At 39.3% G+C, this 20057-nt stretch overlaps 2 protein-coding genes across 12 annotated transcripts in view; one reads left to right on the forward strand and one right to left on the reverse strand.

Moving 5' to 3' along the window:
* The window catches only part of LOC124273272 (disks large homolog 2-like), a 343312-nt gene extending 327141 nt beyond the window's left edge, over positions 1 to 16171 (reverse strand). For all 11 annotated transcript variants that reach the window (XM_046708499.1, XM_046708504.1, XM_046708503.1 and 8 more), the window contains exon 1: positions 15912 to 16171. In XM_046708499.1, the coding sequence (XP_046564455.1) occupies positions 15912 to 15930 (19 nt within the window). In that variant the 5' untranslated portion in view covers positions 15931 to 16171. The remainder of the gene's footprint in view (positions 1 to 15911) is intronic.
* A 412-nt stretch (positions 16172 to 16583) lies between these two features.
* On the forward strand, positions 16584 to 19806 carry LOC124273275 (transmembrane protein 126A-like). Its single transcript, XM_046708507.1, has 3 exons — positions 16584 to 16685; positions 18295 to 18470; positions 19238 to 19806. The coding sequence occupies exons 2-3, from the start codon at positions 18307 to 18309 to the stop codon at positions 19761 to 19763; spliced, it is 690 nt and encodes a 229-aa protein (XP_046564463.1). The 5' UTR covers positions 16584 to 16685; positions 18295 to 18306; the 3' UTR covers positions 19764 to 19806.
* Positions 19807 to 20057: the final 251 nt, after the last annotated feature.

Here is a 20057-nt window from a genome sequence, read left to right on the forward strand (position 1 = left end):
TGCCAGTTGTTCCAGGCGACTATTGATTAATCCTGTCCATGACCACCGACTACAGCAGAGTGGTATCATCACTACAAATGTCTCACACAGTACTGGGCATGCCAGACTAATTTTGTTTCATGTTGGTTCAAATTTTCAGGGCAAAGATGCAGGCTGGTTACAAATCACTGATGTATGGCATCTTACATCCGGTACTGGATAGGCCCACAGTTTGGCTCGTGCTTCTATTGACTATTCAAAGGGTAATATTTCTACATTTTGAAAGTTAATTAACGCATGGTAGCTACTTGGGCCAGCTCTGCCTGACTATCACAAAACATGATGCTCGGTTGGATTTGAAGAAAACTGGTTAATTGCCTGTCAACAGTGACTTATGGGTTTTCGAGAATTTTGCTCCAAAAAGGCACAAATTAAGTACCACAATTTGTAGAATACGATACTCAATAGCCTGTCTCACTGTCCTTGAACCGTATATTTTTCCATTCAGCTAGCAAAAAAGCTAATTTTTTCTTCGGTTTTCGATGTCACAAAGATTGATTTAAATGATGTTGCATGTTTCTATAAAAAATACACATTTTCAAGAGAAATCATGTTACTGATGTATGTCATTCTGTTCCCTATTATGAGGTAAGTGTATCATACACGTCTTCATAATCAGACAAGGAGTCTGTGGAGTTTCTGGGCTTTCAAATGCTAGCAGATCAGCTAGAAATAAGAAATATGAAGGATCTTCTTTTTCGATAGGACAACCTTTCACAACAATTTTCATTCTAGGTACATTAACACCTGTGAAGATCAGGGTTAGAATTGGTCTTCAGTAACCCATGCTTGTTGGAAGAGGCAGCTACTGGGATCGGGTGGTCAAGTCGGCTTGCCGACTTGGTTGACTCATGTGATTGTATTCCAGTTGTATAGATCAATGCTCATGCTGTTGATCACTTGATTGTCTGGTCCGCCGCCATATAGCTGGAATTTTGCTGAGTGTGTGTTAAACAACAAACCAACCAACCAACTAGGCACAAACAAGAAGACAAAGTCATCAATATCCCCCTCAATGGCAAAATACTCTTCATGATTATGTCTACGAGTTAGGATTATGTCAAATATTTAGGTGTGTATATAGAAATATTTAGGTGTGTATATAGAAAAGTGGAAGGAGAGTATTGAAAGGTTTTCAAAGTTCTGCTCCAGAAAGCAGCACTATCACTAATTTCAGTCAAACTTGTTGCCATGGAAATGCCAAAAATATTTTATTCAGAATTCCAAAACTACCAAAAGGCACCAGTACACCACCAGATCTATCTATGTGCCAAGTTTGGTGAAGAAATATTGAAAGGTTTTAGAGTTCTGCTCCAGAAAAGAGCACTACCACCAATTTCAGTCTAAGTCGAACTTGTTGCCACGGAAACGCCAAAAATATTTTATTCAGAATTCCAAAACTACCAAAAGGCACCAGTACACCACCAGATCTATCCATGTACCAAGTTTGGTGAAGAAATATTGAACGGTTTCAGAGTTCTGCTCCGGAAAAGAGCACTACCACTAATTTCAGTCAAAGTCAAACTTGTTGCCATGGAAACGCCAAAAACATTTAATTCAGAATTCCAAAACTACCAAAAGGCACCAGTACACCACCAGATCCATGTATGTGCCAAGTTTGGTGAAGAAATATTGAACGGTTTTAGAGTTCTGCTCCGGAAAAGACAAATGTGCACGGACGGACGGACGGACGGACGGAGTCCATTTTAATACCCCCCGCAAAACGCGTTGCGGGGGATAAAAACTAATGATGTACAGTTACAAGCATCTTAAGTTTGTTGAAGTATAGTTATATTTTATATTGTATGTTTGTTGTTTAATGCCTCACTCAGCAATATTCCAGCCTGTAAACTACGGAATCATGACCAGACAATCCAGTGATTGATATTGTGAGAAACAATCCATGCCCTCCCGGTGAGATGATCCAGACAATCAAGTGATCACCAAGTCTGACTATCTGAATAACATTGTTGTTCTTACAACTACACAAGTAGCTGGAGAGCAATTCTAACATGGAGTATTCAAAGTGGTCTTGTCTCAAGTTCCACCCAAAGAACCAGTGGCTGGTTGAAATGTGTTCCATCTCAAAGAAATTATTTTAACCATTTTTACCTTTAAGAAAAATATTTCATTGTTTTTACAAGGACTTCAAGAGCCTTAGAGGCAATTTATTTGCATTTATTTTAACAAGACACTTATAATTCGTAATTTTGCCAAAACACTCCAGCTGTTTTCATCCTTCGTCACATTCGCTTGTTTCAAAGATTTATTCTGTGTTACCATCACAATCACACTGATGCCATGTGATAAATAGCTGTATACCATGTCTACATGCCAGTGAGATACATCTGATAACACCTCCCACAGCAGCTGTCGGCACACATTTCACTTCACTGACTCACATAGCACAGCCCAATCACAGGTTAGCCTTCTGTATTTGTTACTTTCAGATGTATATTTCATGTGCCTATCATGTCTATTGTCGCTCTTCGATCACGCCTCACTGATGCATTCAGGCACAACTAACTTTGGTGTTCAGTGACAACTTGTAGAGATCAGTTTGAAATTAATCAATCATTGAGTTGGTGAAACCTGTAGGAACAGGTTTTGAGTAACTGATAGTTTAATCAATTATGTATGGCCTATCCACAATTGACTGATTTGATTGATTGACTGAACATTGTTGATTTCTTTATGTTTTTTCATTGTGTGATGTTTGTGCCAGAAGGACTGAGCATCAATTTGCCAGTCCGGAAATATGCTGTTCATCATTTATACCACATGTTGTAACTTGTAGTTTGTAGCGACCTACTACTGAGGACGCATTGACAATGTCAGTGGTCCATGACATTGATGGCAAGGAGACATATAAATACTTGACGATCTGTAAAGATCCAGGACGGAATTGGTCTTCAGCAACCCATGGTTGTCGTAACATGTGATTAATGGGATCAGGTGGTTGGGCTCAATGACTTGGTCGATGCATGTCATTGTATCCCAGTTGTGTAGATCGATGCTCATGATGTCAATCACTGGATTGTCTGGCCCAGATTAGATTATTTACAAACTGCTGCAATACTGCGACAAAATGTCAGATTTTTCTCCAAAGGAACATTGTAAGGAGCTCTGGGTACCAGAACGCTAGAACCAACATGGAAGTTGACTGAGTACATAATCCCCAGAGTGGAATAGTCTTCACTCCACCATTCTAAGTCACTTACAAACCTGCTACTTACGTTTATATACTCCCTTGAGAACAAATGTCCACAAACCATCAATTGGCCTTCGACACATTAACTATCGATGATGGCTGAAGTGTGATGTTGTTCGACGTCTTGCAACAAAGCTCTTCATGTCTGTGCTTAATTTGTGTTTGTTCGTGAACTGTTCCTCACAGTCCTGCAGATCTTACGATTCACAGCACGTCTCTTAAAACAGCCCTGGCATGATTGCTTGCTTGCCAGGATATGACTGTCTGATAGGTGGCTGTTTTGGCGCTAAGCCGATTGTGATTGACAAATACTGGATTTGTCGGACCTAACTTGGGACAGTCACAGGTGCTCCCTCAGAGACAAGCTGATTATTTGCAATGATTATTATAGGTGTGAGTTAATGAGTGAATGGCTCACTATCCTAACAAAGCTTCAGTTAGATTAGAATTATCATGATGAAACATCAAGGGAGCAGTTCAATAAGAAAATTACTTTTTTGAGTTTTGGGCCTATCCTCCAACATGCCAGAAATCCTTTAATAGCATAAATGCTGATGTCTTTAAAGAGCATGTTCTACTTTAAAAAAATCATACACTTGGTGGAGATTCAGAGATTATTGAGCATGACATTTTTTTCCCACTTTCATTTTTCATGCAAACTTCTTTTAATACTAACAATCAAGATGTGTCCTAGTTACACTGATGATGACTTTTGGACTGCACTCGAACAAGAACTTGGCATTCCAACTTTTGAGTTGCTCTCGAACAAGAACTTGGCATTCCAACTTTTGAGTTGCTCTCCAATAACAGCTTTTGAGTTGCTCTTTGGCAGCTTTTGAGTTGCTCTCAACAACAACTTGGCATTCTAACTGTTGAGTTGCTCTCAAACAAGAACTTAGCAATCCAACTTTGGAGTTGCTCTCCAACAAGAACTTAGCAATCCGGCTTTTGAGTTGCTCTTGAACAAGAACTTGCCATTCCAACTTTTGAACTGCTCTCGAACAAGAACTTGGCATTCGAACTGTATAGTTGCTCTCAAACAAGAACTTGGCAATCCAGCATTGGAGTTGCTCTCAAACAAGAACTTGGCAATCCAGCATTGGAGTTGCTCTCAAACAAGAACTTGGCAATCCAGCTTTTGAACTGCTCCCCAAGACAAGGTTAGGAATAAAAACATTTGAACCGTTCAAGGTAGGTGAGAAACATACAGGGTTATAAGGGAGACAAATGCAGGTTCAGGAGCAGTATGAACCAGGAAATTCTAGACAATCTGCAAAAACTGGTTCTTGAGCATTTTCTTTTTCAACATGTTTTACATCAATATACCTTGGAATGTATCATGTGGCTTGAATCGCTGTATTACACCACTTGTCTTTAGTATCTGAATCAAGACATCCTGAAATCTTTAACTTGTAACAAGGATCCCCAACACTGCTACATATAGAGGTTTGTACATGCAGTTTTTGTATAGCTGACAAGTTTAAACTGATTCATAATTCCAATCAATACACTAGCTAAATTCCATAGTTGGTCTACTTGTCAACATGGCTGAAAAAAAAGGCACAAGCATCAAGACAATGGTTTCAAATAAGTTAACAAAGTTGTCATTCTTTAATTTTATGAATTTATTATTTACCTGCTTTCAGTGTATGTAAGAGATCCTGCAGTGACAGCTTGCAGATACACTGCATTAGGCAGTCAAGCAAAGCAGTAAAAGCAAAGTCAAAGGCTCTGTGTGACAACAAGCTCCTTAGGACTTCAAAAAGCTGTTTCCTATTTCAATCTTTCCAAAAGTTGGATTGGTAGGTTAGTTCTACCCAGGGAATCTTTATATAAGTTTCTTCTTCTAAAATTTGCATTTCAATAACATCCACTGGTCCAAATGACTGTCCAAGTAAACTTAGACTCAGTATTATTCGTTACACTGCTATACTGAGTCTAACAAAACCTTGTGGAAGGTCGTGTCAGGTAACCTTTGAGCGACCTATGACCGTCCAATCAAAGGCGAGACGGCCGAATGGATTTAACCAATCAGCCAGCGGCTACTATTTAGGGTTCGGCGGGACTTTTAAAATGGATTTTCTTGTCCCCGGTCGCCAACACTGATCTCCCAACAAATGAAAATCCGCATAAAACACAGATATTTGACCTGCAGTATTTGCATTGGGGTTCCTGTTGACATGGTTATAATTAGCTAATATTTCCGCAAGTTGAGATGCTTTAATACTGACAAAACGCTATTTTCAGCGAATGTTTACTCACTGCTGTGGCTTGCATCACTAGGAACCGATAGCATTTGAAATAGCATTTGGAATCGTTCGGGTACAAACTTTTTCGAGGTAAAAGTTCAAAAGGTATGTGCGAATGTCCACTTTCGCGATTTGGTAAGCTGTGTTCTGATTGGTCAATTGGAAAGGTTACCTGACGCGACCTTTCCACAAGGTTTTGTGCAATTTGCACTGCATGTTTTTTCTATATTTTAAGAGCATAAACAAACATAACCATGAGCATTTGATAAATGACGGTAACCAATTATTTTCGATGATTGATCCGTTGTAATGAACCAATCATCAATTGTGCGATTTAAACCAATTCCCAACACTAATAAAAAGGATGGAACTGTGGTGACAACAAGTGATGCTTATTTCCCTGATACATAGGATGGAACTGGGGGTGACAACAAGTGATGCTTTTCTACCAGATACATAGGATGGAACTGAGGGTGGCGACAAGTGATGCTTATCTCACAGATACATAGGATGGAACTGAGGGTGGCAACAAGTGATGCTTATCTCACAGATACATAGGATGGAACTTAGGGTGGCAACAAGTGATGCTTATCTCCCAGATACATAGGATGGAACTGAGGGTGGCAACAAGTGATGCTTATCTCACAGATACATAGGATGGAACTTAGGGTGGCAACAAGTGATGCTTATCTCCCAGATACATAGGAAGGAACTGAGGGTGTCAACAAGTGATGCTTATCTCCCAGATACATAGGATGGAACTTAGGGTGGCAACAAGTGATGCTTATCTCCCAGATACATAGGATGGAACTGAGGGTGGCAACAAGTGATGCTTATCTCCCAGATACATAGGATGGAACTGAGGGTGGCAACAAGTGATGCTTATCTCCCAGATACATAGGATGGAACTGATGCTTATCTCCCAGATACATAGGGGAACTGAGGGTGGCAACAAGTGATGCTTATCTCCCAGAGGGTGGCATATACATAGGATGGAACTTGAGGGTGCAACAAGTGATGCTTATCTCCCAGATACATAGGATGGAACTGAGAGTGGCAACAAGTGATGCTTATCTCCCAGATACATAGGATGGAACTGAGGGTGGCAACAAGTGATGCTTATCTCCCAGATACATAGGATGGAACTTAGGGTGGCAACAAGTGATGCTTATCTCACAGATACATAGGATGGAACTGAGGGTGGCAACAAGTAGGATACATAGGATGGAACTTAGGGTGTCAAACAAGTGATGCTTATCTCACAGATACATAGGATGGAACTTAGGGTGTCAACAAGTGATGCTTATCTCACAGATACATAGGATGGAACTTAGGGTGGCAACAAGTGATGCTTATCTCACAGATACATAGGATGGAACTGAGGGTGGCAACAAGTGATGCTTATCTCACAGATACATAGGATAGGAAGGAACTGAGGGTGGCAACAAGTGATGCTTATCTCACAGATACATAGGATGGAACTGAGGGTGGCAACAAGTGATGCTTATCTCACAGATACATAGGATGGAACTGAGGGTGGCAACAAGTGATGCTTATCTCCCAGATACATAGGATGGAACTGAGGGTGGCAACAAGTGATGCTTATCTCCCAGATACATAGGATGGAACTGAGGGTGGCAACAAGTGATGCTTATCTCCCAGATACATATAGGATGGAACTGAGGGTGGCAACAAGTGATGCTTATCTCACAGATACATAGGATGGAACTGAGGGTGGCAACAAGTGATGCTTATCTCACAGATACATAGGATGGAACTGAGGGTGGCAACAAGTGATGCTTATCTCCAGATACATAGGATGGAACTGAGAGTGGCAACAAGTGATGCTTATCTCACAGATACATAGGATGGAACTGAGGAACTGTGGCAACAAGTGATGCTTATCTCACAGATACATAGGATGGAACTGAGGGTGGCAACAAGTGATGCTTATCTCCCAGATACATAGGATGGAACTGAGGGTGGCAACAAGTGATGCTTATCTCCCAGATACATAGGATGGAACTGAGAGTGGCAACAAGTGATGCTTATCTCCCAGATACATAGGATGGAACTGAGGGTGGCAACAAGTGATGCTTATCTCCCAGATACATAGGATGGAACTGAGGGTGGCAACAAGTGATGCTTATCTCTCAGATACATAGGATGGAACTGAGGGTGGCAACAAGTGATGCTTATCTCCCAGATACATAGGATGGAACTGAGGGTGGCAACAAGTGATGCTTATCTCACAGATACATAGGATGGAACTGAGGGTGGCAGCAAGTGATGCTTATCTCACAGATACATAGGATGGAACTGAGGGTGGCAACAAGTGATGCAATCAAGTGATGCTTATCTCCTTACAGATACATAGGATGGAACTGAGCTTATCTCCCAGGCAACAAGCGTGATGCTTATCTCCCAGATACATAGGATGGAACTGAGAGTGGCAACAAGTGATGCTTATCTCCCAGATACATAGGATGGAACTGAGGGTGGCAACAAGCGATGCTTATCTCACAGATACATAGGAAGGAACTGAGGGTGGCAACAAGTGATGCTTATCTCACAGATACATAGGAAGGAACTGAGGGTGGCAACAAGTGATGCTTATCTTACAGATACATAGGAAGGAACTGAGGGTGGCAACAAGTGATGCTTATCTCCCAGATACATAGGATGGAACTGAGGGTGGAAGCAAGTGATGCTTCAGTGGTAGATTTTAAGATTCAATAATGGTGGAGAAATTGCATGTCAAATATATTTTTAAATGTCCAGCCACAGACAAGATAAATACATATTTACACCAATCACACTCATCGTCAATGGAAAACCAATCAAGTATTTTACAAAAAACAGGAAGTATTCTGAGATTCTTCATATATCAAATCATGACAAAAGATAATTCGGCACGCAAAACAAAAAGTGTAAGCCACCAGTTGTGATTGATGATTGATTGGTTGAACAAACCAATTATGACTGATGAATATCATTACTGATTCCAAACACAACACCCTTGTTCCAAATTAGCATATATAGCTCCTGGTTAAGATTCCAAGAAGCAGCTTGTACAATCTCTTCATGGTCCCTTACAGTGGCACCAGCAGCAATGTTCCTGAAAGTCTGACTACCATGTGATGAAGCAATAAAGCCTTGTTTGATGTTTATCACATTGGTGCAACCAAAGATTGTCAGAATCAGGGCACACCAGGATTTGAACCCATGATGATGTGATTCTGGTGCAGCACTGCACAGCACAATCCAGTGCCTTACAGAGCCAACCAGTCCCTATCTTAACCCCCTAATGCTCAACTCTCTATACAGCACAATCCAGCACTTATGGTGTCAAACAGCCCTTGTTTTAACCCCTTAATATTCAACACTTTACACAGTACAATCCAGCTCTTATGGTGTCAAACAGCCCTTGTTTAACCTCTTAATATTCAACACTTTACACAGTACAATCCAGCTCTTATGGTGTCAAACAGCCCTTGTTTAACCCCTTAATATTTAACACTTTACACAGTACAATCCAGCTCTTATGGTGTCAAACAGCCCTTGTTTAACCCCTTAATATTTAACACTTTACACAGTACAATCCAGCTCTTATGGTGTCAAACAGCCCTTGTTTAACCCCTTAATATTTAACACTTTACACAGCACAATCCAGCTCTTATGGTGTCAAACAGCCCTTGTTTAACCCCTTAATATTTAACACTTTACACAGCACAATCCAGCTATTATGGTGTCAAACAGCCCTTGTTTTAACCCTTAATATTCAACACTTTACACAGTACAATCCAGCTCTTATGGTGTCAAACAGCCCTTGTTTAACCCCTTAATATTCAACACTTTACACAGCACAATCCAGCTCTTATGGTGTCAAACAGCAATCCAGCACAGCTCTTATGGTGTCAAACAGCCCTTGTTTAACCCCCCTTGTTTAACCCTTAATATTCAACACTTTACACAGTACAATCCAGCTCTTATGGTGTCAAACAGCCCTGTTTATAATATTCAACACTTTACACAGGCTGTTATAGGGGCAGAAGGGTAGCCTAGTGGATAATGTGTCTGCTCGTCACACCGAAGACCCAGGTTTGATTCCCCACATGGGTACAATGTGTGAAGCCCATTTCTGGTGTTCCCTGCCGTGATATTGCTGGAATATTGCGAAAAGCGGCGTAAAACCCAACTCACTCACTCACCAGATCTTATGGTGCCAACAAGTTCTTGTTCAACCCCATAATGCTGAACTCTCTGCACAGCACAATCTAACACCTCACAGTGACAACTGGTCTTTGTTTTAACTGATGCCCTATCTACCACACTAGACAGCTCAGGATCGAACTCTACTACACCACATGTGCAGATGATTCTTGACGAATGTCAATGAGAAAAGGATTCACAGAACTGCAGACTATTACAATCCACTCAACACAAGGGAACTGAAGTTGAGCAACAAAGATATCATCTGGCCAAATGAGGCAATTAGCAAGTTAATGGGTAATTCCATGTCCACTTGGGTAATACAAAAGTTGGACATGAATTTAGAGCTGGAAGAGGATTAGATACTTAGGAGAGACTAGTTCAGCTGTACACAGAGGAAGTGGCAAACATGTTCCAATTGGGCTTGGTGAATGCCTCTCTAAATGTTAAGTATTAGGGCTTTAAGTTGTTGGGAAAGCTCAAAGTGGAAAATGCACATACAGTACAGGCTTCATGCCTCTTTGTATTAAACCTATCTTTGTTGTTTAACTCCTGGCTCAGCCACATCCCAGATATATGATGGTGGCATTTAAGTAATCAAATCTGGATTTGACAATCCAGTGATTGACAATGACATCATGAGCATCTATCTACACAATTGGGATACAGTGAGTGAGTGAGTTTAGTTTCACAGCGCACTCAACAATATTCCAGGTATATGGCTGCGGTCTGTAAATAATCGGATCTGGACCAGACAATGCAGTGATTGATATCATGAGCATTCATCTATGTAAATGGGACACAGTGACATGCATAAACTCACTCACTTTAGGTTTAGATGCATCCCTGCTCAGGCATTTATGTGGACCTGATCAGGCGCGGTGCGCGCACGCACGCACGCACACACACACACACACACACACACACAAAATGAACTACTGTTTCATGTTTATAACAGTTCTGATGCACAGCTTTAAATTATAGTGGTGAATACAATGTCAAAATACCATGTAGAACACATTTAAAATATCTCGGGAATTTCACAAAATAGAAATCATAAAATCACACCTTTTGAAAAAGCCCAATTTGTCTGAAATGGGAACTGTGTATGGAATCCTAGATATATCTCTGTAACTACATCACTTGTTCCCCTCACAGTGTCCTACCATCTTATTACCTCCATTGTATGGAGAGTGAATCTAATGACTGTGACTGCCATCTGATGCTGACAGTGGTACAATTATTCCTGTGTGTTAATCTGAATGGCCAATAGATCTGGCAATTTCATCAGCACCAAGTCTATTAACAGGTTTGATTGAAATTTCTCAGATCAGATTGAAATTCAGCAAGGCCACAGCACCTCCTGAAGGTCAATCTCTCAGTGTGAATCCAAGGGGCACTATAGATTGGAATACTACTAAATGAGGTCATTTGAACTATATGGAAGCTCAACACAATTCTTGGTGCCACTTCTGTCCAGTTTGTGTCAACATAACCTTGCAGACAGATACGCATACCCAAAAAATGTTTTCAGGGAGCCATCAAATGATATATGTTATTTTTCATCTCTGAATCAAAACACAAGTTTGGCACTCATTTATAAATATGTCACATGCAACAACAGGTAATACAGGGCAGAGATACTGAAGCATAAATAATGAATAAGTGACAAGCTGACAACTAAATATGATATCAGTATGTTATCATCAGGTAGTAAAACCTAGCTTTTGTACCATCCTGTGAGTACAAGTACATTATCACAGCAAAATATTCATAACATTGTGCAATGGAACATATATTTCAAAAGATAAGTAATTGTAAACAAGTATTTAAGATCTTGTGATACAAAATGTACTATTAGTACTATAAAAACTGGTAATACCCTTGGTATCACAATACACAACTATTATTTTAGTATTAACGTAAGAAATGAATTTAAATCACTGAAATACGACATTAAAAGTAAAAATGTCTTTTTGAGGACTTTTCAAACACAACATTTGTTCAAACTGGACACATATTCCTGTGCCACGTCCACTACCACCCTACTGTTCTGGCAAGCTTACAGCCAGGGCTATGCTACTCCCACAGTTATGGGAGGTAACTCTGTCAGTTCCTGTTATATTAAAAGCATAACAGTCTGACAAACCGACAGTCCAAGTACAGTCATCCCTCGCAATAATGCTCTTCGCGATACCGCGGATTCGGATAAACGCGGGGTAATCCGTGTCTCCCATAAAGAAAGTTGCCCAGCGATCACACATCTTTAGGTCATCAAAAATAGCACATCAACAAATCCGCTGTTGATCTCTGGTTAATCACGTTGTAAACTAGTGAAATTCAGTGAGGATTGCAATTAACAGTGTTTATCGTACATATCCATGTTTTTCAGATGCTTAAAACATGCAGGGTTTTCTCAATAATAATCAGACGAACAGCGAAACATTGTAATAACTTATATAAAAGACAACTTCATCATAAAGACATGCCATCAGCCGAGTACTTACAATGTTTGCTGTGATGCAACACAACGCGTTATTGCGCGGGTAAACAGTGCCATCCGAGAACGTATGATGTCAGAAAACACATTTTATTTGATTAAATTCAATCCCATTTTCATTCATTAAAACTGTTTACAGTAACAACAGAGAAACTGTGAGTGAAATGGCATTACCTCATTCCATACAACATCCGCTTACCACATTCGTGAGGGTCCGTTTTTCGCGCCTACTGCGATAGCACCAATTTCACATTTTTCTCAGCAATCACGAACAGATTACAGCCTCATCATCCATTGACCCCAAGACCTGCGTTATTGACTCATTGAAGTCATATTTGACAATTAATTGCCAACATTTTGTTTTTACAATCAAAGTGGCACATACCGCGGGAAGTCAGCGGTGACTTGTCAAACTGTCTCCTACGTAAAATGTATCCAGCCAGGTAACCCAAAGTGATTAGCCTATGTTAATAATTATGTTAAATATGTTCGTAGAAAACATGCATTACACTTATACGATAGCAATATATAATATGTCTGTTAAAATAACTGTTTGAGATATAAATTATTCTGATAATGGAATAGAAATTCTTTGATGTTATATTTTCGGATCGTTTTTAACTGAATCACCGGTACATTGGACCAAAACATCTGTGCACTGCTGATTGCTATTTCCAGCTTAGTTGAATAACAGGTAGCATAACAGGAACAACAATTGAACTATCATGTATTGGGATGTTTGATTGCAAGTTTCCTGTACATACATCTATTTTCATTTGCCAAGGTTGTTTTTTTTCACCTCCAACAATACGATATAGTTTTGACTGGGCACAATACACGAAATAGCAGTTTTGTTATGTCCATGGAAAATACGATTTTACTTTGCCTTTGTTCTGCGTTATGTAATAGTTACTATAAGGCAAGTGTCTAATAACTTGGGGGGTCATCCATGGACCCCAAGACCCGCGTTATGGTGAGGGATGACTGTATCTAAGTATCAATGACATAATCAGTATCAGTGAAACATTCACAACAATTTCAGTCAACCTGTTGCCATGAAATAATATTTATGACAGAATCAGAGTCCACATCATTCTCCTCACTGCCATTCATGTCTGCCACATGATAATCCCCAAATGACCCTCCTTTCATAATCCTGATCTCAACTGTAACATATACTGTCAGTCACCATGGTAACAACAATAGAAACTTCACTGTTTCATATTCTTAGGTTAATTTGTTGTTTTATGCTGACTCAGCAGCATTCTAGTTGGATCTACTCAAGTCTGGATCAGGTAGACTAATGGTCGATATTATGAGCAATGTACCAATCACTGAGGCATGATGTCAAATAAACAACTTGGTCATCAATAGTGGTGTTCCAATTAATTTAAATAATCGAAGATTGGTCGCAGTGACCAAACAACCAAGCAATCAATCACATTTTCTCATAATCAAACACAAACAATTTTGGAACTACTGTTTTAGTGTTTGAAACACTTGATGATGGAACATATCTTAGAAGTTGTCAGGGCCTGAAAACATGTTTAATTCTAAGAAAATTCACTTCTCTTACTGAAAAGTCATAACTCAATATTTCTTGAAGACTCCAGGAAGTTTACATTCATGATATATCAGATGTAGCAAGGTGCATCATTTTACATTCAATGTGAAATTTGCAAATGCGATTGGCACATTTTCTAAATAAAACAAAAAACAACAGACAACCATGTTGTACTTATCTGCATTAACAACCTGAATAGTAAAATCTGAAAAATGATGCTAACCAAGTTTTTTTCGATGATTGCTAATGGTAATGAACCAATCATCAACTGTGAGATTTCAACCAATTCCAATTAAAAATGGACCCATACACCAGAACTTCTGTTGTTTGGTTAAATGTTGCTGAAAATCCATGAATATTTCTGAGATTATAAAACTATCATACATGCCTTTGCAATGGCATTAACAAGTATAGTCATGGCAGGGTGCATGGAATATAAGTCTGTGTCATCAACAATATCATGAAAGTACAACAGCCTGTTGGATGAATGAAACTACATTTGTGGAAGCCTGGTCAGTCTAGTTTTTTTTTCTGGCATGTCGTGTATGAATACTATCCATAGTCAAACAGTGAAACTAATATAGGCAAAATATATTCTTGGCAACATTTGTCATTAGGTGCAATGGCTGAAATTATATAGTTGTAAATTATTGCAATCAAATACATGTTTATGCCAGAAAACATGTCACTGATCAATGCAATGGTTCAGAAACCATTTTACCATAAATATTTGCAGCATGTGTTTTAACAAGTACTTTGTTATTATTTGTCACTTGCATCAAATAAATGCATCCCACAGTTCAAGGTGAAATGTACCTCATATCTGTACACAAGTCCCTAATTAATGAATCATTTTGGACTAATAAAATTAAGTCCCACCTAGTGATTACTTAATTAATTCCCAAATGTCAGGTTGGGTCAAAGGTTTAAGAGTACAGACTGCCGGAGAGATTGGACTATTTGTATGTACTTCATATGTCCATTCTGTGAAGTGTTCACAAGTGATGTGGTCAAGTACTATAGAGCTAACATTCTGATGTAATCGAGAACAATAGTGTTACCGCTGTGGTGTAATCAAACACAACCATAGCTTATTAGGAACACGGCTAATCAGTCCCATTATTCCCTAAAACAAGTGTGTGAGTGTAGAAATCATCTCCAATACTATGATTCTTCAAAATGATTGATTCACTCTGTCACTGGTAATGCATCCATCCCCACCTTTGGAAACAATAATAACAAACCAACAATGACACAAACCAACAATGACTGAGTCATTGATCTTCATGGTGATCATCCTTGAATTTCCAATCTTACCAAGAATAATAGGCCCAATAGTGCATCTCTTAGACACAATATAGGTTTATTTTCACATTCATTTTGTACCTTTGGGCGTACAGAACACACATTTTTGTGTCAGTGTCAGAAGTCAACAGCTGGGTGACTTAAGGCACTTTTGGTAATGATTTACTCACAATTACCCTAAAACTAGTTGCAAGACCTGACTACCAATAAGGTAAACTTGTGCCCAAAATAGCCATCATGTCAGAAAGTGCTCACAAAATAATCATCATCAAATTTTCTTTCTTCACCCATTGTTTCCTTTGATACCCTAATGACATCGCTCATGGTTTTCCTGCTCCCTGACTTGGTCAGTATTTAAAACCAAAATGTAAGAATACATATATCACCCACTGCATACATTTAATGCAAACACTCCACTATAATAATCAGGAAAAGGAAAAATCATTGACCAATTCTTCAGAGCAAGATAAAAAACAATGCAACATCAAAGGAAATATTCAGTGTTTACATGGTGTATTTACAGTTCAATCATTTGTATTGACCTAGTTGTCTATTAGTTTATGTTGTCCAAACAATGCACTCAAAACATTGTCTTTATAGCCAGTTGCGTGTCGGTCAACGACGAAGGCGTGAAGTATGCCACTGATGTCGTGCAGGTGGTTGTCAGAAGTCCAGCTAATTTCGAACCAAAAGAAAATTATCAAACCATCGGAAAATAGCACTGTTTACAATCAAAACCTTTCACGTGCGCATGGGTCTGTTTGCGTGTTCAATTTTCTCCTTTACAAGGAAAACAATTACATCATATTGTTATCAAAACAAATTACCTACCTTGTTTTCGCACCGGCATGTTTCGTTCGGCGTGACCTGTGACAGGCAGTGTTTTCACACTGTCTCTGACCGTTAGCTGGGTCTTGCAGACACTAAGCTTAATTGATCCGTATGATTAACAGGCTTGCTCAATGCACATGAACCTCCCTGTACGAATAAACGGTGTTTCAAAGTACTGTCAACTTGTAAATTACAATGACAAGGTCCAAACTAGGAAATAGGCCGTAATATGGCGGCTGCTGCAAACGAGTTATCACGTGACTAAAATATCAGGGAGTGATTATTTTCGTATATTTATCAACATTTGTAAATCATTTCCAGAAACATATCTCGCATATAGAAAGGAATTATGGTACAACACCAGTCTTTCTGATATTGTGTGGGGTAAAAAGTCTTAGAAGAACAGTATACATTTGGAAATGTGTTTCAATTAGTGTTGTTTCCAAACATCATACTGAGATTGCAAGCATACAACGTTTTCCCGCAATTTCATGTTTACATCTTCAATATTTTTCGTTTGTGTTTGTTTGGTGTCAAAGCTCTTTCTTTTTATTTGAAGATGAAGCTAATTATGATAAAGCCGTGTGGTTGAAATAAATTCTGTTGGCAGCACAGAAAATAATTACTGCAAATTAATTCTGGGTCACTATGACCTAGTTGTCAATGCGCATGTGTTTATGTTCATGAGAACCGATACTTCCTTCCGCTAACAACACGTGAAGATGGGAAAATTCAATGTCAAGTCTTCAACAACCTTGAAATGAAAGAACTGTGGTAAAACACATTTGATATAACCGAGATTCTTGAGGATATGATCATGAGCTCATTTTAGTTATTTATAACGTTGGGTCTAATGGTCGGTTCGATTCGGTCTTTATCAGCATGCAAAATATCTTTACCAGCACTGGGCTAGGGACCGTAGGGTACATTTCTGGGAAAGAGCTCCTTACGTACACACACACCCCACATACCCCCGCCTATTTTTGTGATGACCAAACACTATTGTTTAGTCTATAGTTGATAGTTAAAAATTACGTTTGGGGTACGTAAGGATCTCTTACCTAATGCCGAAAAGAATTCGGTCCGGTAAGAGTTCCTCCCGTTCCCCCATCCCAAATAATATTTATAAATATACTAAAATTATTAACAAAACTTAACACAACAATTACTAGAGAACTCACAAAATGACTAAAAGCCCAAAATTTATGGTTAAGTTAGGGTAGGTTTAGAGTTCGGTTGAGGGTTGGGGAACATACAATCATAACTCACTCACCTCTTTAGTCATAATAAGGCTGAAATACTGTCGAAGTGACTTAAAAATGTAACTCACTCACTATGGTCCAATGTATCCATCATTAAAGACTGGAGATATAGTTATTGTAAGAATTATTTTAGCTATGGTTTTGTTTGTGTAACCCTACATCTACAAATATGCAAGTAAAACAGTTTCAAAGACCACCCGTTCTGGCAGTCAGCTGTACAGGGCTCCAGATAACTTTTGGGGGTGCGAGTGTACTTACACATCATATTGCAAGTGGAGGTGTACTGAGAATTTTGATGGAGTACTGACATATGTTTTTGTGTGAGCGAGTTGGTGATGTGGTTTGTCTGGACGATTCATCGATCACTATTTCCAGGGATACTCTACAACATATAGTCTCCCTGCTATTTCCAACCATGTGTTTTTATTTGAAGACGCGTGAGAAATAACTGAGCGACCGTGGGATGCGCGAAATGTCAGGTCTGACTTGATATAAATAGGAACAGTGTAGTTCTTAGCCAATCGAAAAATAGTGACGCATATCGTTGCATGGCAACGCAAGGGATTCCTACTGTCGGGGTTTCCTCATGTGTCAAATCATGTTTCGCAAAAGAAACTTGACAAGTATTTTTAGCCGAAATAGATTTCCATTTGCACGATACGCACGGAAATTAAATGTTAGATGTACAAAGGTATTTATGTGCGTACACGATACGCTTGAAATCTTATATTATTTATCGTACTTAATTGATTTTGAGGCGTACATTACGCATGTACGGCCCTTATCTCTAGCCCTGGCTGTATCTGACTTTTAATTTGATGAACACACCTATTTTTCACTGTGCCATCAACATTCGCTCAGGGTTTACCAGTATGGAGGGTTTGTCAGTTCTTGAAACAGAGAGGTTTCAAATTATTAGAGTAAAAGAAATAAAGACAGTGTTATTTGTTGTTTCATATTCAGAAAGTTAAAAAAACCCACATGTTTCTTGATTACAATGAATGGATGACGAGTTTGAACAAACTAATTGTGAACAATATTCTATGGTGAAACATGAACACACACCTGTAGTTGTCATGTGAGGTTTATAAAACTTAAACAAAAAATCAAATGTTTTTCAGACATAAGACATTATGGAGCCATTACCTCTGACAGAGGAGGGGAAACCCAAAGAAAGAAGCATCTACAGACTGAAGCATATCGATGACGTTCCTGAAGGGGCGGTCCGGATGACCAAAGATGAAGTCCTCATGCATCACATGAAGATCATCAGAAAATGGGACAAGCCACTAGAAGTGTAAGAGTTATTTCCCTTTGGTATAGACGTTAGATACGTCTGAATACATTGCAATGTCTCTTATGTTGGTGTGGCTTGGTTAATGTGTTTGCCTGTATGATATCATTTGGTTTTGTTCATAATTCTAGAAGTAAAATGTGAAATGTGTTCTAGTGATATTCCTGGATAGAAATTATCCCAAGCAATAGCCATATGTATTGGCAAAAAAACTGTATGGTGAAAGACATGGTACAGGTTGAATAGATGGTTGATTGATGATAAACATGTTGCATGAAGAGTTAACGGTAAAACGATATTGAGATAATTATGTTAACTTCATTTTGGGTTATGCATTACTTAAAATTACTGTTTGATATCAATCTAAGCAGTAGTCACTACTACTAATAATAGCTATTTATAGAGTGCCTGCATCCATGCACTCATGCATGCTCAAGGCGCAAACACATTATTACCCTGGTTAGCCCAAGCTGCCAGTAAGGTGCTAGGAGATTAACAGTCATATGACATATCCCATCAGGTATCCATTCACTGCTGGCAGAACAGAGGCAATGTTTTAGCAAACTTTCTTGTGTAAGGTTAGAATTAACCTGAGATAATGTTGACTATCCTAAATAATGAAGTACAAGGACATTCTGTGCCCCTCTGCCAATAAATCCTGAAATTTTATTATCATATAGGATACATAAAACAAATTGACTTGCAGATAGTGTGTATTTCCATCGCCGTTATTCTTTGTTTAGTGTTGGACATACTTGTTGTGATTCCAGATGGCCACTGCGACACGGCACCGCTTTAGCCAGCGCCACCGCAGCAGCAGGAGGATGGATCATCAACGCCCACTACAGACAGAAGTTCCAGTTGCGGAACTTCGGTAGAATGGCCAGTTATATCCCTGCCGTCTGCCTTCCAGCCATGATGACAGCGTTTTTCCATCAGTTTTATATTCAAAACAATATTCTTGTCGGCAATTACGACTGCACTGTTTGCATGGAGACAAGATCAGGGGCAGTTAACTCTATGTTAGGCGGACTTTATCCCTTGCTTCTCGCCCCTGTTTCCTGTATCATCCTGGCGAGGAAATACTACACGGTCCCCGTCCCGAAGATCACGGAGCCCACTTTGATACTGAACCTGGTGAGGAGGACGTCACCAATGGTGGGCGGGCTGTTTCTACTTGTGGCTGGACAGTTTGCATTTGGGATGCTTTTAGCGGAGAGAGAAATAACAAAGTTTCAAAATGTTCTCGTGAAGACGTCGGGTAATTTACGTGATGATGAGGATAAGTATGATTAGATGAGTGTGAGAGTGATTGCAATAAACAGGTTTTACAAAGTCATCTTGGTTGTATGTTTACTAATACTTTTAAGGCTGGGTGTAAGATAAGTTTGAATAAAGGGTTGTTGGAAAGGTAGGTGGCAACATCACTTCAAAAACACCACTTTGCCCTATCTGCTGACTTTTCAGGAGTATGATGTGGTCAAATCTGAGAATCCAAAACGCAATCACTGGATCCTGGTGTGATTGAGGGACACAACTCAGCGCTAGGAGTTGCAGGTATTAAAACGACTGATGATATAGTTTATAAAA

The sequence above is a fragment of the Haliotis rubra genome, unplaced genomic scaffold (assembly GCF_003918875.1).
Source record: "Haliotis rubra isolate DU_JTF1 unplaced genomic scaffold, ASM391887v1 Scf179, whole genome shotgun sequence".
Taxonomy (NCBI): domain Eukaryota; kingdom Metazoa; phylum Mollusca; class Gastropoda; order Lepetellida; family Haliotidae; genus Haliotis; species Haliotis rubra.